The sequence below is a fragment of the Haliotis cracherodii genome, unplaced genomic scaffold (assembly GCF_022045235.1).
Source record: "Haliotis cracherodii isolate W230 unplaced genomic scaffold, xgHalCrac1.p SCAF_13, whole genome shotgun sequence".
NCBI classification, from domain to species: Eukaryota; Metazoa; Mollusca; class Gastropoda; order Lepetellida; family Haliotidae; genus Haliotis; species Haliotis cracherodii.
The window spans coordinates 38457029-38474983 of NW_027266268.1; the positions used below are offsets into that span (position 1 = coordinate 38457029).

General features: G+C 39.1%; 2 protein-coding genes across 4 annotated transcripts in view; one reads left to right on the plus strand and one right to left on the minus strand.

Annotated features, from left to right (window-relative positions):
- Window positions 1–509: 509 nt before the first annotated feature.
- LOC139458691 (cation channel sperm-associated protein 1-like) lies at window positions 510–16318 on the minus strand. The gene is made up of 3 exons (XM_071240104.1): window positions 16189–16318; window positions 1075–1423; window positions 510–777 (listed from the first exon to the last, which is right to left on the minus strand). The coding sequence occupies exons 1-3, from the start codon at window positions 16316–16318 to the stop codon at window positions 510–512; spliced, it is 747 nt and encodes a 248-aa protein (XP_071096205.1).
- LOC139459321 (uncharacterized) overlaps window positions 6491–17955 on the plus strand; it is a 56120-nt gene continuing 44655 nt past the window's right edge. The window contains exons 1-2 of one of the 3 annotated variants that reach the window (XM_071240775.1): window positions 6491–6657; window positions 7375–7450. The gene's annotated coding sequence lies outside the window, so the exon portion shown is untranslated. The remainder of the gene's footprint in view (window positions 6658–7374; window positions 7451–17955) is intronic. The other 2 variants (XM_071240774.1, XM_071240776.1) reach the window with 2 other exon arrangements.

The window sequence follows — 17955 nt, forward strand, 5'->3', positions numbered from 1 at the left end:
ATGACACTATATATTGCGTGTTTAATGCTCGATAGGTGGTACTTGTGGTGTTATTCGTGGTAGTAATCGCTGTGGTAGTTGTGTTGGTAGTTGTAGTGATGGAAGTCGTGGTGGTAGCTGTGATGGTAGTCGTGGTAGAAGCTGTGGTGGTGGTAGTCGTTGTGGTGGTAGTTGAAGTGGTAGTCTTTGTGGTAGTTGTAGTGGTAGTTGTGGTGGTAGTCGTGGTAGTAGCTGGGGTGGTAGTTGTGGTGGTAGTCGTTGTAGTGGTAGTTGTGGTGGTAGTCGTGGTGGTAGTTGTGGTGGTAGTCGTGGTGGTAGTCGTGGTAGTGGTAGTTGTGGTGGTAGTCGTGGTGGTAGTTGTGGTGGTAGTTGTGGTGGTAGTTGTTGGGGTAGTTGTGGTGGTAGTTGTTGTGGTAGTCGTGGTGGTAGTTGTGGTGGTAGTAGTTGAGGTAGTCGTGGTGGTAGTTGTGAAGGTAGTCGTGGTGGTAGTTGTGGTGGTAGTTGTGGCGTTAGTTGTGGTGGTAGTCGTGGTGGTAGTTGTGGTGGTAGTAGTTGAGGTAGTCGTGGTGGTAGTTGTGAAGGTAGTCGTGGTGGTAGTTGTGGTGGTAGTTGTGGCGGTAGTTGTGGTAGTTGTGATGGTAGTTGTGGTGGTAGTTTTGGGGGTAGTTGTGGTGGTAGTTGTGATGGTAGTTGTGGTGGTAGTTGTAGTGGTAGTGGTAGTTGTAGAAGCTGTGGTGGTAGGTGTGGTGGTAGTTGTGGTGGTAGTCGTGGTAGTAGCTGTGGTGGTAGTTGTGGTGTAGCCGTTGTGGTAGTTGTAGTGGTAATTGTGGGAGTAGTTGTGGTAGTCATGGTAATTGTGGTGGTAGTAGTAGTTGAGGAAGTAGCCCTGGCAAAAGCTGTGGAAGTTAGAGTTGTAGTAGCCATGGTAGTAGTTATGATGGTCGTTGTAGTATACGGGGAAGTAGTTGTGTGAGCGGTGGTGGTAGTCGCATTTGTTGTTGTGATAGTAGTCATGGCAGTAGTAGACGGGGTAGCTATGTGGTAGGTGCGGCAGGCATGGTAGAAGTTGTGTGCTAGTTGCGGTAGCAGCTGTGATGGTAGCCATAGTCGTAAGCGTCGTAGTTGTGGTTGTAGTCGAGGTAGTTCGTGTGGTAGAATCCGTGGTTGTAGATTTTAAAGACGTTACTATAGCAGTTGCAGTAGTCGCGGAAGTAAGCATGGTAGTTGTGGTAGTAGTTTCGGTTGTAGTTGTCGCTGTAGTATGCATGGTAGTAGTCGTTGTGGTAGGAGTCGTGGTAGTAAGCGTGGTAGTTGTGGTAGTAGGTGCGGTAGTAGTTGTAGTCGCGGTAGTATGCGTGGTAGTAGTCGTTGTGGTAGCAGTCGTGGTAGTAGTTGTGTAGTAACAGTAGTAGTAGTAATAGTACTAGTAGTTGCGGTAAAAACCTTGGTAGCAGTCACTGAAGTCTTTTTCGTGAAACCCTTGCGAACGAGCGTGATCCTGTCTCGGCCAAGGGTCACAACTCTGTATTACAAGCTCATCCGCTCGCCACGATGGCTATAGACAGACAAGGTCATGGTAACCTCTTGGGGCAAACGAAAACTTGCCGGTTACGTTTGCAAGAATGTCTGGTATTTTATTTCACTCAACCTTATGTCCAAATGTCACAAAGTGTAATATTTACTCATCAGGATTGGGAAATATATTCACTGTGTACATGAGGAATGTATAAGAACATCGTTATATCAAAACAATACTCAAAACCAAATGGATTTGCGAGTTAATTCCTAACAGCTAAGGGAGGTAACTCTTCACATGTTCCTCTGCGAATGTGCTCTTGATATTACGAATTTAAGCACACTGGAAACGTATGTTCATGTCGACGTGTGTAAGATAAACGCGTAAAAAAAACATATGCATGAGATAGTGGTGCACCGACCAGCTGCATACAGTATATGCTACCACGGATGTATTTTTCTGAATTGCTACGAGGGCTGTCTAAAAAGTTCTAAGCCTAACTGTGAAAGACCCGTACCAAGACCCTTCCAGGTTTACACACTTTTACCAGCGATGCTGCAAGGCCTGGATGCCGGTCAAGAAGAAATTTTCTTCAGCCACCCTTAAAAAGTCAAAGCGGAAATGACGTCATCATTACTAGGAAAATGGCGACCGGCTACTTCCTTTTTCATTTTGGGAAACAGGTGGAACTCTGACGGGGCCAAATCGGGTGAATAAGGGAGATGGTCAATGAGTTCGAAGCCACAATCATGGATCGATGACATGGCAACCACCGATTTGTGAACAGGAGCATTGTCTTGGTGGAACAGGACTCCTTTAGTGAGCATTCCCCGTCGCTTAGCTTTAATAGCTTCAAGCAACTGTCTCAGTAGGTCAGCATAATATCTTCCATTGATAGTCTAGCCTTTTTCAAGATAGTCAATCAGCAGAATACCCTTGGAATCCCAAAAGACTGAAGCCATCACCTTTCCAGCAGAAGGAACCGACTTGGCTTTTTGGGGGGGGCTTCCATTGTTTAGACTGTATTTTGGTTTCTGGTTGAACGTGATGAATTCAGGTCTAATCCATGGTTACAAATCGGGCCAAAAAATCACCGGGATCTGCTTCAAAACGGCATAAATTGTCACGATACGTCAGGAATCTGACACGTTTCTGATCTGCTGTCAAGAGCTTTGGCACCCATCTTGCAGAAACTTTTGTCATTCCCAACTCGTTGATGATAATGTGCTCAACCCTCTCACGAGAGATGCCCACAACACTGGCAATATGTCGAGTGGTCAATCGTCGATCAGTCATCACCATTTCATGCACCCGGGTAATGTTTTCCGGAATGGTTGCTGTTTAAGGCCTTCCTGGACGCGGGTCATCGTCAAGGCTCTCTCTGCCACGCTTGAATTCCGCAGCCCACTTCTTTACAGTGGAAATGGAGGGGGCATCATCCGCTTAAGCGGAGACCATGTCAGCATGTATCTGTGTTGGAGTTAGCCCTTTCAGTTGCAGGTACTTGATGACTGCCCTACAGCCATTTCTGGTGATTTCAAGGTTCACAAGATGGTCTGGTACAAAGACAATAATAACACTACAGTTGTAGTTCTTATGTCTATGATTCATTAAATGATTGTACTTGTTGGTGTAAAAGTTTGTTTCAATCCGATTGAGATATCCCACTTAGGCTTAGAACTTTTCAGCCAGCCCTCGTATCATTCAATGACACAATGGAACCACCCTGTTGCTATCTATTCGAATATTTGTGTACATGTAGGAAAGTCTGCGGCTGTGTGACATGTGGGTTTCGTGTGAAATATTAGGAATATTTGCTTTTTAAAACAAACAACATTTTTTAGCATCAATGCTATTCAGAAAGGGCTTTGAAAAATAGCATCTCGGAGATAACAGGAGGTTAAACGTTATTTAAGGTTCGGGGCGGGTGTTTAGTGCAATCCCTGTAGATTTTTAAGCTGTGAGCGTGCCAACTCAAGCTCGATCCCCATCATCGGCGAATCATTGTCTGGGGATTATCCGATGGCACGTGCAGGTGGCTATGTGAATACATTATCCGATGGCACGTGTAGGTGGCTATGTGAATACATTATCCGATGGCACGTGCATGTGGCTATGTGAATACATTATCCGATGGTGTGCTTACGTGATATCCTTTCTCAAGAGTGTGATATAGTACACGTTTGATCATTGAGCGAGGCCATCATATGGATGGAATGTTGCTCAGTGCGGCGTTAAACAATAAACAAATCATGCTCTAGCATACTCTAATCGATCAGTGAACGGGACGCAGCAGGTACCTCGCGAAGACGATTTTTGGGGGTAACGTACCTCTGGTTACGATTTCTGAAAGGGCTGATTGTGTGTCACCTTGCCTCGAGATCATGGTTTGTTGCTCATGTCGTCATCCACTGGTTTGCCTGGGCCATACTCGACCTACAGGCCGTCAAGGTTTATCTGGAACATTACATTCACTCGAAAGTTACCCCTTTTAAAATATCCTGCCGCTTTTAGGAATATTCCAGCAATATCAGTGCGGGGACACAAGAAATAGGCTTCACACATTGTGCCCATGTGGAGAATCGAACCCGGTTGGCGTAACGAGCGAACGCTGTTATCACTACCCCGCCGCCCTCTCTGTACTAGCATGTTAGCGAGTCTATATACTCACTGCTGAGCCTACTTATTACATAGACCAGGAGACGTAACACTGTAATCACACACCCTCATTCCTGGGAAATTACTAACATGAATAAATAATATTGCCATATTCGCAACACACGTTACATCTGTCACAATAAATTCTATTATCATACATGAACACCAGAGAACAATCAGTCTAGAATGTATTTAGAAAACGGACTCCATGGGGCGTACAAGACAAAGCAAGGATGAGAAAAGATATATAGATCTGTGGATATGAAAACCAGTGATGACAGCAAGTCGAAATGGGTAAGCATGTCCTGCTCTACCGGTAGCACCCCCCACTCACACAATGTGCTACAGACACGTTTGTTTTGTTTGTTAGTTTGTTGTTTAACGCCGCATTCAGCAATAGTACAGCTATATGACAGCAGTCTGTAAATAATCGAGTCTGGAACAGACAATCCAGTGACTGACATCATGAGCATCGATTTAGGTAATTTGGATACGATGACATCCATTAACCATGTCAGCGAATCTAACCACCCGATTCCGTTAGTCGCCTCTTACGACAAGCATGGTCGCCTTTTACGGCAAGCATGGGTTGCTGAAGACCTACTCTACCCGGATCTAGCGAGTGAGTGAGTTGGGTTTAACTCCGCTTTGAACAACATATCAATTGTACCATTGCGCGTCAGTTTGCTGCGTGTAGGAAAACCTGAAAGGGAAGGTCTTAGACATTTACACTGTTGGTGAAACCCACGAGCACGGGCATGGTGCTGACGAACTTAGAAACATACTCAGGGCGAGCCGGGATTCGAACTCACAGTTAGGTTCCTGGCGTGGCTAAGAGCTACAACTGTGCACAGCGAATTGTGACGCCTTACACCACTGGCCCCGAGTGCCCCCGAGTGCCTCCGAGTGCCCCCGAGTGCCCCCGGAGTTTCTCGAAAGGGTATTCATTACGACCTACTTCGTCATACAGAAAGGCTAATTAACGATATTTCATTTGTATGAGTAACACTGTTATCCTCGAATAAGAATTAAGAATTAAGAATTAAGAATTAAGAATTAAGAATTAAGAATTAAGAATTAAGAAATCCCTTTAAAAACAGTATGACATACAAAACACTCGTCATACGCGCGGTGCTGTCACCTGTAGTATGAAATAGGGGTTTCCAGGATAACGGGATCACGATTAACGGGGTTTCCAGGCTAACGAGTTCGCTTAATGAGTTTTCCTATAAGTTTTACTTGTGGGATTTACAGACAAACGGGGGTCCCGAAAAAAGGTTTTCTCAAGGGGGTTTCAGACTGATGTTTTTGGTTACTGACTAAAGCGAATTCAGCATCAAGGGGTTTCCTAATAACCCGATTTCACAGTATGTGACTCTTTCAGTTTAATCTGCATTGCAATAAATAAAAGCGACAAAACACTTTCCACATTAAATAGAAATCTCTGCCAAATGTAGAGTCGATTGTACGATTCCGACGATATCTTGAGCATGTGTTTTTGAACCATGATCAAATAGTCTTGATACCAGGTGCCCGCGAAAAGGTGAGCGTATCCTGCCCAACCGGTGGCAACCCTCACAAACACATGCAAAGGCAAGTCAATTGTTCACCTAAAGAATCACGGGAACATATGGTACAGGTCAAAATAGTGAAAGTGCATCGGACCTCATGTTTGTCACTGATGAGTCAAATTTCGAAATATATGTCCTCGATATATGTCTATCATAAAACTGTTTGAAACCTGAGGCTCTTTAAAATCTTGCTAGAAAGAGCTTGCTCGATTGTATCTCAAAAGTTGTGAAATGTAAACACCAAGGCTGGAGCTGTTGGAATATTGCTTGAAGGGGAAGTTGACTATTGGAAGGTTGAAGTCATCCCTCTTGCCATACAGTCTTGTGGAGAGTCTTCTGTCACTCTGAATCATTATAAATTTGAAACAGATGAGGCGGTCTCATTGGTCGGCTTTATTACTAGTTTAGGTCATAAAGTTTGTTGTTGTTGTTGTTGTTGTTGTTGTTGTTGTTGTTGTTGTTGAACCCTGCAATATACCAGCAGTCTGTAAATAATTGAATCTTGACCAGACAACCCAGTGACTACCGGAGGTGGACTCTTCAATGACAGATGCTTAACGAATCATGACTCAAGATATAGTAGATATCTCATTTATCCATCTACAGCGACCACAGATGAACTGTCCGTCCCAGCCCTTCACTACTGTAGTCGCTTGAATGACAAGAATGTCAATATTGGGAAACGTGTCAAGCTGTACATCCTGCAGAACCCCGTCAACACATACATTGGATAACACGTGGTGTTGCAATCCCTCCCTGACCAGGTTTTCCTTGTCACCCAGTCAGTGTATTTTGTAAAACTACAGATGAATGTGTTGTAGTTACCAAGGGAGGTTGGCGTAGTGTGTTCATCTTACAGCAGTTAAAGGCTGGAGTACTCTGTGACGTGAAGACACTGACGAGGTGTGGCTGGTAAGTTAACTTTCCTCGTGAGACCATTGACAGGGAGTGACAATGGGCAATATAGAAACAGGATCTGAGATAATATTAATGTTATCCTGTTGTGGCTGGTTTGACACGAAATATGCTTTTCCGTTGTTTGCTGTTGGTCTGCAAGACTAAGTGCGCCATGAAACTATTGCGAGTGTGTGTCGCTCGCAGTTTTCGCAGTACTCTCCAGCTCGCAAAACCTTCCAGATGTACATCACCATCGAATAACCGTTTCTTTTTTGTTTCATCTTAAGCCACCATCAAACATGGGTGTATACTTTCTTTTGTCCGTCAGTTTATACCTAGTGATTTAAGAGTATGTACCCATTGTACTTTGATCGAGTTTAAAGATGAATGTCATATGTTTTTTGCTGCAAATATAATGAAATTAATAAGAAAACTATACCGAACGATAATGTTATGTACATCTGAATAACGATAAATTATCTTAATCAATGGCAGGTACCATCTACAAGATAACTCGTAACCTTTTATGGTTTTCATGTTACGTCATTAAGTAATTCACCTACAGCTACGTACGTACAGTTGAATGATTGACTTGCCTTTGCAAGTGTTTGTGACGCGAACACCCGCTATTATCATTATTTGATAGTGATTCATAAATACGTGCTTGTGGTATAGTCAGTTATACATCACTTAACTGAAAAGATGCAGATGTTGCCATATTTGCCTATATAGATGGATTATGACACGTCGTCCCCGAGCCAGTGTCACGTTGTGATCATGAAAATTCAAAGAAGGACCACACCCCCAGGTGAGTGACTCACTCGTACCAGTACCCGTAACGTGACATGAATGGCTTCTACTAGCTTGCATAATATCCCACAATATAGAATTGAAATAAAAGGCAGACAGGGCTATAAACGGTATATTTTTGTAAAAATAGTTACAGTGAAATCACTTTCATTCAGATGGTTGTGATTTTAATAACGTAGCCCAGATTAACAATGTACCGGATTATTAATCATAAGTATAGCATACATGTATTGTAGAGATTCCATAAGTAACGGTCCGATAGATGGGGTGTCTGGAATAACAGGGTTTGCACTATGTTGTTCAGATGTGTCCCACAACGACATAGGAATCTCTCTATTACCAGTGATTGGAAAGGTTTTCACCGGAATATTAAATCAGAGAATCAATAGCTTCCTCAGCTGTAACCTATTTGACATAATTACATTCTGTCAGTCTCAGTTTGTCGAGCTAACTTGTGGAGTTACTCAGGAATCTGTTTTAGGGCCGGTCATTTCACTCTGTATACGTGTCCGCTTGGCGACATTATGAGTCAATACAAGTCTTCCATCACTTTTATGCCGATGATTCACAGCTGATGAACAGGCTTTCATTGGACAAGTCACCACAGCAAGCTGCTGTGAGGAACATGGAAACTTGTATATCCGATGTTAAGCTCTGGATGTCTAGTAACAAGTTGCAGCTGAATGAGAATACGTATGGTTACTGTACCATATAATGAAGGGGTCGCCTTGAAACATGTGCAGCAATCTGTTGGCCTGGGAACGATGTTATTAGATGAATATACGATATCACAGAACTTTCCCAATGCACAAATATACGATACGATAAAACGATTCTATTACACGAATATACGATATATAGGAACGTATATATTACATGAACATACGATGTGAAGGAAAGGTGCTATTACAGGAATATGCGCTATGATGGAACAATTCTATCACACTATATACGACACGATGGAACGAGACTATTACACGAGTACACGATATGATGGAACGATTCTTTGTGCTTCCGAGATGCTGGCGAGACTCAAACAAACCCTGATCAGAAAACCTTGTTTTTTTGTTACGTGTGTCAATAAAACACAAACTTAGAGCATACATACTTACTGGAATATCAACAATTTTACATTTTTGTCAGCAGTTGAGAGTTTATATTTTACGTCTATTCAGCAATTTTGGAGCTCTTCGCGTCTATTACAATATTATTGAATAACAGAGCTACCTTTTCTTTCTAGAAATGTTACAGAATGGAAATATTGATACACTTTTATTTCAAAAGGACACGGTATGATGTTGATGAGAATCATCTTCGTAACCTTTACCTCAAATACTGGGTTCGACCTAATAGGAGCTTGTTATCTTTCTTCCGAACATTCGCCCCAACACATATCCCAAAACGTTATTAGCAATCTATATGACTGTACACATTATCTTGAGGATTATATAAGTATCTGCTACATAATAGTGGATTATACAAGCTACATAACAGTTGATTACATTAACTATAGTGTCTGCTACATAATAGTGGATTATACAAGCTACATAACAGTTGATTACATTAGCTATAGTGTCTGCTACATAATAGTGGATTATACAAGCTACATAACAGTTGATTACATTAGTGTCTGCTACATAATAGTGGATTATACAAGCTACATAACAGTTGATTACATTAGTGTCTGCTTCATAATAGTGGATTATACAAGAATCTGCTACATAATATTGGATTACATAATTTAGCATCTACTACATAACAGTGGAATTATACAAGCTACATAACAGTTGATTACATTAGTGTCTGCTACATTATAGTGAATTATACAAGCTACATAACAGTTGATTACATTAGTGTCTGCTACATAATAGTGGATTATACAAGCTACATAACAGTTGATTACATTAGCTATAGTGTCTGCTACATAATAGTGGATTATACAAGCTACATAACAGTTGATTACATTAGTGTCTGCTACATAATAGTGGATTATACAAGAATCTGCTACATAATAGTGGATTACATAATTTAGCATCTACTACATAACAGTGGAATTATACAAGCTACATAACAGTTGATTACATTAGTGTCTGCTGCATTATAGTGGATTATACAAGCTACATAACAGTTGATTACATTAGTGTCTGCTGCATTATAGTGGACTATACTAGCTACATAACAGTTGATTACATTAGTGTCTGCTACATTATAGTGAATTATACAAGCTACATAACAGTTGATTACATTAGTGTCTACTACATTATATTGGATTATACAAGCTACATAACAGTTGATTCCATTAGTGTCTGCTACATAATAGTGGATTATACAAGCTACAAAACAGTTGATTACATTAGTGTCTGCTACATAATAGTGGATTATACAAGCTACAAAACAGTTGATTACATTAGTGTCTACTACATTATATTGGATTATACAAGCTACATAACAGTTGATTACATTAGTGTCTACTACATTATATTGGATTATACAAGCTACATAACAGTTGATTACATTAGTGTCTGCTACATAATAGTGGATTATACAAGCTACATAACAGTTGATTACATTAGTGTCTACTACATTATATTGGATTATACAAGCTACATAACAGTTGATTCCATTAGTGTCTCCTACATAATAGTGGATTATACAAGCTACAAAACAGTTGATTACATTAGTGTCTCCTACATAATAGTGGATTATACAAGCTACAAAACAGTTGATTACATTAGTGTCTTCTACATAATAGTGGATTATACAAGCTACATAACAGTTGATTACATTAGTGTCTGCTACATTATAGTGGATTATACAAGCTACATAACAGTTGATTACATTAGTGTCTGCTACATTATAGTGGATTATACAAGCTACATAACAGTTGATTACATTAGTGTCTGCTACATTATAGTGGATTATACAAGCTACATAACAGTTGATTACATTAGTGTCTGCTACATTATAGTGGATTATACAAGCTACATAACAGTTGATTACATTAGTGTCTGCTACATTATAGTGGATTATATAACCATCTGCTACACAATAGTTGATAATAGTGGATTAGATTAGTATCTGCTACATGATAGTGGATTATACAAGCTACATAACAGTTGATTACATTAGTGTCTGCTACATTATAGTGGATTATACAAGCTACATAACAGTTGATTACATTAGTGTCTGCTACATAACAGTGGATTATACAAGCTACATAACAGTTGATTACATTAGTGTCTGCTACATTATAGTGGATTATATAACCATCTGCTACACAATAGTTGATAATAGTTGATTATACAAGTATCTGCTACATGATAGTGGATTATACAAGTATCTGCTACATAATAGTGGATTACAGAACTAGTTGCTGCACAAAAGTGGAGTTCATAAGTATTTGCGACATGATAGTGGATTACATAACTATCTGCTTCATCATACAAAATATATTTACCATAACGGACATTCGTCACGTAGTTCATGATTCATTCATCAAAACCTCCGCCCTAATTAGTCACCTTACAGTACGTACATTGTATACTGTAGTTGAGGAACAATAACGGCATTATTGAGTGGGTGAGTGAGTGAGTGAGTTGGGTTTAACGCCGCTTTTAACAGCATTCCAGTTATAGCGCGGCGTGTCAGCCTAATGTGGGAGGAAAGCCCGAAGTGATGCAGGCCTCAGACGTTCCACGAGCACGGGTATGGTACTGACAAATCTAGAAACATAATCGGGGCGAACCGGGATTCGAACCAACAATCATAGGTTTCATTATTGAGAGGTCATTCAGATAGTAAGAGATAAAAGTATTAAAAAAACCGAGTGCAGTTCAGTTGCATCCTGAATTAGCCGTAGTATACCCACAATGACTGTTACTTGTCACGTGCACGGGCTAAACCACTGCTGGCATTCAGGCATGTGTTTTGGGTTGTTTCTCCATCTTCTTCAATCTTGCATGTTTCATTGTCTTTTGATAGTTTTTGTCGGCTTATCCAGTTTCATAACGTCACCAAATCAGTGTGAAATAGGCATAAACTGCATTTTCTGTAACATTTCTGCACACTTTCAACATGCTCAGACCTGTTGGCGGTTGTTGGTATAATTATGTTCATGTATGACGCGCTACATATCTAGGTGACCCTTCAATCATGACGCTGAGTATATATTCAAATGTAGCATCTGTACTAGCGCAACCCCCCCCCCCCCCCCCCCCCCCCCCACACACACACACACCCACACACCCACACCCACACCCACACCTTTGATATAAGTACCATAACAGGTGTGTCCCCCATCTGTGCTACATTGTGAGTTAATAGCATATTTCATTTTGAATTGTTCATCAAATGACAATTTGTTGTCACGATATGGAAGATAATACAATCGCATGACACTATTAACAACATTCACAACACCATGTCACATGTCTCCTGGTCGTTTGTGTGAAGTTTATTAAACAGATTGCAAAAGAAGTAAATTGAAACACTTCTGTTGTCAGCGTAAGTGTCAATTGTCTAGTGGGTTCTACCGGTAGGGCAGGACAGACTCATCCTTATCGCGAACACCTGGTGTCCACACGTATTTTCAATCCATTCAATGGAATCTGTTCGGTGGATAATCGAGACTGGTTGTCCTCTAGCTTTGATGTTTTATTATTAAGTATATGCCCCAAACTAAAACTTTAGTTATTTCATTGGAGTATCGCCCACATTTACCAGAGGAACACCAGCGTTCCTTTAGTTAAGATGGCCGTTCATGTACGCTGCAAATCGATCTCTTTATTTGTGAATTGTTCAGGTACGTACCTAAATATAAATTGTCAATGCAAGAGAATAACCAGTCTAGATTATCCGCCGAAACAGATTCAATTTGGCGTACAGGGCATGAAAACTGTATGATCGGACCACTGGACCATAGAGATGACACCAGTTGTTCGCGAAGAGGGTACGCATGTCCTGCTCTACCGGTAGCACCCGCTCTTCACTCAATTTACATAAAAACTAAGTATTTATTGACTGACGCCGTACAGCCGTGCTCCTACAAACAAACCAGGTAATTAGGTGATCGATGAACCAAGAGAAACCAGAACATATGAGCGCGGTCTAAAATATACTACTAACACTTACAGGAAAATAAATAACTTTAAAAAGGCAAAATGGTATGTGGAGGCTTATGATACAAGACCTTTGAACACAGTAGCTGGAGAGAGTACTGCCACCATTTTCGTTTATCTTTGATTCGATTCAGTCTGCCTTTATCATGGACGTACATGAAGTATGATATAAAGTTCTCAATACATTCACATTTCATGTTATAATTAGAACCTGTTAAAACAAATCATACCTCAAATTCGAATTTTGAAGATTCAGATGGCATGAATATACTCGGATTGTCTGTTTTCATCTGATAATAGTAATATTATTTATTGAAGATCTGACATGGAGACTTCAAGACATATTAGATAAATCTATACAAGGATCCTTTATGGTAAAATCGTTAGATACGTTAATGAGGAAACGTAATCGTATTCTTAGAATACAAAATTGATAAAATGGAAATCGAAATTCAGATTGGGTGACATTTATGCGAGAATATATATTAATATCGTCAGTCACAATATGCTCATGACTCAATAACAGAGATTACCGTTAATAGTTCCAATGTTATAAGATCTGGTGGCGATTAGTTAAGACGTAGTATTGTATCAATGTCAAAACGCACACCGGTTTTGTATCAAAGATTATTTTATGACGAATGTCCTAAATGGATTCTTCGCAGACCAATCGAGAGTCCTTCCTAATCCTGTATGATGATAGGTAATTGTATATCAAAAGGAAGCTACTAAAACGTTAATCCCGAATAGTTTGAAAACGTCTTGATCAGATATGAGTACAGATAAAATAACAAAACATAAAAGGGAATCAACTTCAAATGGTAATCAAGCCAAGATAAAATATATGTATCGGTACAAATTATTTTAATGGAACAATCTGGATTGCTCATATTTCACAAAGAAAAACAAACCGAAATTTTCATGTCTTTATTTCTCACAATATAAGTTTTCAAAACTTGACATGGACCGGTTGTCTTTGTCAGTCAAAAGGACCTAATTAAATTCCAGGAGAAAATAATTTTCTTGCTTGTAAACAAATGGTACTATGTGCTTGTTTAGTGTCTGATAAATATTGGCCATGTTGTTTTTTGAGTGAATAAGGCTTTTCACTTCCTCGTCCTATTTAAGTGGGGACCGCCTCCGTGGTCTAGTGGTAGATCTTCCGCCCGGAGAGCGGAAGGTCCGAGTTCGATCCCCGGCCGCGTCATACCAAAAGACGTTAAAAGATGGTACTTGTTGTTACCCTGTCTGGTGCTCGGCATTAAGGGGCTAAAACAAGGACTGGTCGGCTCGGTGTCAGTATATTGTGTCTGAGGGGGGTTTCCATGTTAAACTGCGGCATGGTATCTCAGTGAGCTAGCACTATTAATCGGCATCAGTCCGGACTAGAACAAGCAGCCACACAAACACACACACGTACATTCACGTCGCTATATAAGTGCAATAATCTTGGACGCGACGCTAAACCCCATTTCACCTCACCTCCGATTTAATACATATGGCTGTTCACTTCCTCGTCCTTTGACAGGATGCACATTGTAACCAGACATCCATCACCGGATACTAGTACATCATTTTGTTGACTCGCTATATAATATTTCTACTTCAATATACAATGCATAATTATTCACCTTCTGTCAAAATATTGCTTATTTAGAAAACAGCATTCTTCTGAAATAGAGAAATTTAAGGAAAATTAATCACAGTGTGTAACATTACATGCTACATGTACTTTAGAACAATCTTGAAGGCATCAATTCATCTGATAGGTCTAAAACTCAAACAGTATATTCTGTGTAAACAGTAATTTCAACAGATGCATCAATTTAATGACAGTGTACTACAGCTCTTTATTCACTCTTGTTTTAATGAAACACGTTTTGATATTTGTATTACCGGTATGTATTTAATCATGAAATACTTTGTTTAGTCTGACCATGCTGAAAACATACGTTCGCTAGAGTGTAATAAATAAGATTTTTATTAAAATCAGGTAAAATATAACGTTTTGTCACACCTACAGTCAGTCTGCCTCATGACACTATGGTTTTGAAGGTCATGAAGATCACAAAGAAAATATAAGACTTGAATTTATTTTGTCAAATGAAATGTTTATCTCTTCTTGTGGTTTCTTAAAATTGATATCTTGACTTGAAAATATTAACTTTGTCAGATCACAAGATGAGATAAATTCATGCTATCATCGTTACTTGACAAGGGAAGCAAATTTCTTCTATGTATTTATATTTTTTTATATTTCTCGTTTTGATTGAATTATAAAAATTATCAAAATTATCAGACCACTTGACTTGACTGAAATAAACTAAAGTTCTAAAGATTGTTAACAATAGTAAAATATTACATCATAACAATATCATAATTGCAAAATGACACAGTAAGCACAACTATATTCTTACATATAAATTGATATGATTAATAATCAATAATATATGGCAATTGCTTGCACAAAAGAAATCAGTTTGTTTTAAAAGTTTGAAAATATGTTTGTGGACATAAAACCAGATGGGTTTCACAATTAAACAAAGGGAATAAATGAGTTATGATTGCTATACGCATGGGAATTAAAAATAATTCTGTTTATACTTTAAGTTTATATTGTCAATATCAATTTAGCATTTGAAATATTTGAATACAAACTGTTAAAGAGTTATCTGTTTCTGTAAATTATATAAAGATCACATGTAGATTGAACATTTACTGGCCATTATTTAGTTGGATTTTTGTTCATTTCATGACATGATTAATTTGGTACAGTAAAGTAAATATCCTTTTGGTAGAAATATTGTTTACAAAATTGCAGATCAAACTGTACTTTACTTCAAATATTTACACACCCTTTATGTAATAATTCAGTTGAACTATTACACCTCATGGTATCTAATCTGTCAACATTGACAATCAAAATAACAACTGTTCACAATCACAGCAGCAGAAGTAGACCTAGAGGTCTAATATTTTATTGGAATGCATTTGAGTCCATTACAATTTACATGAAATACGCAACTGATGCAAAATTCTGATTTGTTACTATTGTAAATTATCAGTAGGTTACAATTTGATACATTATATCAACATATCAATTTAGTTAGTTTCTGAAATATATCTAGATATGGTCAAAAGGTCAATATTTCGACTTCAAATACAACCCACAAAGTTATTTAAACTCACAGTAAATAGTTTGGCTTAATGGTGTGTAAACAATGAATTATTCTTTACAAGATATCAGTAGCATTTGTATTAAGTCTGTTCAGCTACCATAAACTGCACTGGGAGTTACCAGGTGGTCGTGGATATTTTAAATTGAAATCACAACAGAACGGCCAGACTCAAATTTATATCGGTAAGGAGACCAGATAACAGTAGAATAGTTTGTCAATGATAAGAATAAGAATAATGTTCAATACTTACGATAAATGTACCGGGATGGTTAAATTGTCACAGTTTGTCCCGATTGCGTGCCTTGTTGACATCTCCATGTGTTTCATGTGCTATCCAGCCTTCACCTTCTGCTCTCCAAGCCTCGATTTCAAACCGGAAGTAGCGAAGTGTGAAAAAGGTCAATACCTGAAGCGTAAGTTAAACTTCTTGGCCATATTACCTTGTTTTGACTTTGCTAATCCGAACAGAAATTCCGATTCATATGCATAAAGAAACTTATCCGCAAGAAGGGGGCCATCATTGGTCCCCATGGGGATGCCTACTTCTGGCCTAAATTTCTCGACCCACATATTTTCCGTCAGTAACCCCGATGTTGATCTTCCATGTATTGCAACGTGCACTACTGATGATCCATTACCGTCTGTGAATTTAAATCTGGAAGAAGTTCGTGATATTCTTCTATCTGTAGATACCACTCAGACAATAGTTTCAGGTGGTGAAGGTAATAAGTTACTTAAATTAACAGCGACTTGTCCAGTTCCGTCCTTGACCAAATTATTCAAGTTTCCATATAGTGTACATGAATTCTCAAACTAAGGACTAGTAGCACTCACAAGCTGCTTAGCCAAATGTTTGAACAGTGTGTGTTTAATTTCCTCAAGGAGAACAAACTGCTGACGAACTTACAATCTGGATTTAATGTCAGGTGGCACAACCGGATATCAGCTCAAGTACCTATATAACTGTATTGCTAGGACATAAGGGGAAAGAGATGAGAGGTATCATTTAACATTCGTAAAATCAATGTTTGCGATAACACTATTCAGTGTTGTATGGAAAGTAGGGGATGCCCGACATATATTTAGGCAATCACTGTGTCATGGTAAGGTACTGAATAACTGCCACCTAGGGATATTACAAGTCACAGGTCATCCCTGATTCTTGGACAATGGGCAGTAAGAGGGGCAGCAGCAAAACACTGCTCACTTAACTGAATATTGTCTTAATGTCTTTGTTTCTTATTGAATATTGTGCTGATAATTTTGACAAATCTATAATAATGAAATGCTTCACAGCGGAAAATATAATGAAACTTCCTAGATTCGACAGCTATTTGATACCAAATGTAATTTTAAGGGGACCCGTTCTATTATATCTAGAAGTTCGTAGCCCCATACCTCGGATCCGATTAACAGTATGGTTAATACCATGACCGTTGTATTAGTTAATGGGAAATGCGTGTCGATCAAGTACGTGCCATAAATTCAAGCGACATTGTACGATTCCGAACTTATCACGAGACTGTGTTTGTGAATCATTGTCAAATAGTGGTGACATAGTGGAAACAATACGCGAAATCGTGCATGCACAGAACGAAAAATTTGAACACGGCATTAAGCAATCCGCATGCGCAGAACGATTGATTTCAGTACTTCCGCTAAGAGCTTCGAGTACAGCATCAACCTCGGGCCTGTAATCTAACACCGGTTATAACGGCAACTTTAGTCAAAATAATTAGGAAAGCGCAAGGCTCAGGAATGTCTGAGTATAGGAAAAGGATAATATTAGAACCCCCAATCACCAGATCCGAACTTTTTGAAAGCATCAATGCCAAGAAACATAATAAATTAGCTGGCCTTGGTGACATCTATAGAAGCCATTGAGTGCTAGAATGGGTAAAATGTTACAATCCATGCACAGTAATGTAAAGGCTTGTGCTCGTTCAAACAACAGAGTATCTGGTATATGTGTTGCTTCATTGGTGTGTGGCAAGAGTGTATGCTTTGTCTCTTTTTGTTTAAGTTTTTTATAAACGAATTGGTTACTGAAATGGAACAAAATTGTCGTTTATTTAATTTATTTATATTTTTCTACTTCTATTTGCGGAAGACCTTATTGTGTTTGGCAATACTGTCAACAACATACAAATGAAGTTGAATATCTTGCATGATGACTGTTGTAAATGGAAAATGCCAGTCAATCTATC